The sequence below is a fragment of the Cariama cristata genome, unplaced genomic scaffold (assembly GCF_000690535.1).
Source record: "Cariama cristata isolate BGI_N322 unplaced genomic scaffold, ASM69053v1 scaffold22273, whole genome shotgun sequence".
NCBI lineage: Eukaryota > Metazoa > Chordata > Aves > Cariamiformes > Cariamidae > Cariama > Cariama cristata.
In genome coordinates this window covers 245-3065 of record NW_009606921.1, presented here as the reverse complement: position 1 = coordinate 3065, position 2821 = coordinate 245, and the positions used below count along the sequence as shown (strand labels likewise).

The window sequence follows — 2821 nt, the reverse complement described above, 5'->3', positions numbered from 1 at the left end:
CGCCTGATCCTCCTTTGCTCTTGTGTTGCTGTGCCAAGGCCTCCAGCTTTAAGAAGCCCTCGCTAGGAGCCGCGTCCCAGAGGAAGAAAGCGAGTCCCAAGCTGGAGCTCACTGAGGAGCAGAAGCAGGAGATCCGGGAGGCTTTCGACCTGTTTGACACAGACGGTACCGGGAACATAGATGTTAAGGAGCTAAAGGTAAGAATTTGCCTAGTGCTAAAATCACAGTTCTACCGGGCTTATAAAATAATAGGAGCATAAACGCTTAAATGACCTTAAACAGGAAAGGAGAGATGTGTCCTTGTGCGTAGAGAAGCATCCCTCTGAGTCTGCCCCGTACCGTGCCATTTTCCCTGAGACACAGAATATGTGTTTTAACATGATGTGGCACAAAGTTCAACCTCCCCGCGCCGTGGTTTTGTTTATGGTTTTGTATGACTTACGAATTTTTTTGTCCTTACAGGTGGCCATGAGAGCACTAGGGTTTGAACCTAAAAAAGAAGAGATCAAGAAAATGATATCAGATATTGATAAGGAAGGAACAGGAAAAATCAGCTTCAATGACTTCTTAGTAGTGATGACACAGAAAATGGTATGCAAATTCTAAAAGTCAAAACAAAAGCAATGTTGAAAATGGCTGAGTGCCTTTCGTCTCCTTTTGGTTTTAGTGGAAGATGAAAGCACTATTTTAATCTTAACAACAAAATATGTGAAAGTTAAAATTGCAAGACAGGGACTACCCTATCTAATTTGTCAAGGTAAGGTTGAAATAATTACGTCATTAACTAACAAGTTTCCTTAACAATCAGTTTTGTGTGTGTGAGAAAAGCGAAAAACTGAAATCAACAGATTGTCACAGATTAAAACCAGCTCTGGCCTGAAGAAAGCTGTCGGGAGTACTGACACGTGACGTTGATGACTGTGTAGCCATGCTCTCCATTTTCTTTTCTTGAGGTTTAAGATATTTACAGATGAAACCTGTGGTTTTAAAAAACTCAAAACATGTTGAGCAAAACCAGATATTTAACAGTGGAAGATCCTGATACTGAAATCCCAAAGACATCTGGGTAGCTATGAAAGAAAAAAAAATTCTCTGAATGAAAGAAAAAAAAATTCTCTGAAACCCTGAAGTTGAGGAAGCATGGCTATGTCTCTGTCGACCTTCAGCTTTTGCACGTATACTTCCTGCTGGCTGGACTTCTTCAAGTTTGCTCTTAAGAGAGTTTCTCAGTCTATCTAGTGCTCGTCTTTTATAACTTTTAAGTGTTAACTACAACATAGTGATTACTTTTTTTCCTTAAACTTATGCTTACTTCTTTAAGGCTGAAAAAGATTCCAAAGAAGAGATTCTCAAAGCTTTCAAACTCTTTGATGATGATGAAACTGGCAAAATCTCTTTCAAAAACCTCAAACGTGTTGCCAAAGAACTGGGGGAAAATCTCACAGATGAAGAGCTGCAGGTTTGTACCTGGTTTATGAAACCATAGCATACAAATACACTCACAGTCTGCCTTTGTGTAAGGTGAGCGTAGAAAGGTCCAGATTACGCTCTGCCCATTGAATAGGAAGGCAGTCACAGAATGTTCATGTATTACTTGGTTTCGTATTTACGTTTGTTTAGAACCGATGCAAATATTCACAGTCTAATTCTCCTTCTGCCTGGAGAGCTGAGCTGTCTGTGACTGGTCTGCTAAGCACTCGAGCTAGCAGCGAGAATAAGGAATGGGAATCTCTGTCTCTGGGAGAAGGAAGCCCTCTCGGGGTCAGTTTTTAGGTAAAGGCAGCAGCCTCTCAGTTTTAGGTGCTGTCCTCCAGCGTCCTCTGGGATTCTGTCAGGAAAAAGCTGGTCCCTCTCTCCTGGCAGAAATGGAAGAGCTTCTGTCAATTTGTGATTGGGAAATAGATTCTGAGGTCAAAGATGGGTTAAGCATACATGGCTGTCAAAATTGCAGTTTTATGGAGCCAGGGTGATGTAAAAGGAACAGCTCTGCTCCAAGCACTATGTTTCTTCCAGGAGAGTTCTTATGATACAACATTTTCTATACAGATTTTTGTATAAATATATATATAAAAACATGTTACTGTCAAGTAAATATTTTGTAGCATAGTAGGACTGACATTGAGCTAACACTGTCCTCTCAGTGCAAGTTACTAAAAAGTGGTTCTATTTCTAAATTAATCTAATAATTCTAATCCACATGTAATTTCTGAATACAAATATCTTTCAGGAAATGATCGATGAGGCAGATAGAGATGGTGATGGGGAAGTCAACGAGCAAGAATTCTTACGGATCATGAAAAAGACCAGCCTGTACTGAAACAGAACTTTCTTTATTTTTGCACGTGTATATACTTTTCGTAGATGCCTGACTTTTTTATGGTCTCTTCTTTCTTTTGAGACAGCAGAAAATATAGGTCAATTTTTTTTTTTTAAGTGCACGATCTTAAACTTGTGTTTGTGAAGAGTTACCAACTGCTAACCTGTTTACACCTAGCAACGTGGTTGCTTGTTTGTGCTCGTAAGGATGTTTACGCTCTTTGTTTTCAATACACAAATCACATTTTTCAGTGACAGTATTCAGGTCCTTCTCTGACTAAAAACCATGTGTCAAATCATGAAGGTTTGGGAAAGAGAGGACTCAAAACCAGGTAACGTAAATCTCTGTTTCCCAGCAGTTGACAATTTTGGTTTAATGTCTTGGTTTGGGCCCAGCTTTAGTGAACTCTTTATATGACATATTTGTGGGGATTAGCTTTTTATACTCTGTCTTATGGTGATTATCTCCTCCCCCTTTTTTAGTATGTTCTTTAAACTGAAAAAA

The 2821-nt window shown here is 39.5% G+C and overlaps 1 protein-coding gene across 1 annotated transcript; it reads left to right on the top strand.

Annotated features, from left to right (window-relative positions):
- Positions 1–29: 29 nt before the first annotated feature.
- Positions 30–2575, top strand: LOC104156346 (centrin-2; the record flags this gene model as incomplete). The annotated part of the gene is made up of 4 exons (XM_009696549.1): positions 30–197; positions 463–591; positions 1322–1459; positions 2228–2575. Coding segments are annotated over 4 exons (525 nt in total), but the record flags the coding sequence as incomplete, so codon positions are not given.
- Between the last annotated feature and the right edge of the window lie 246 nt (positions 2576–2821).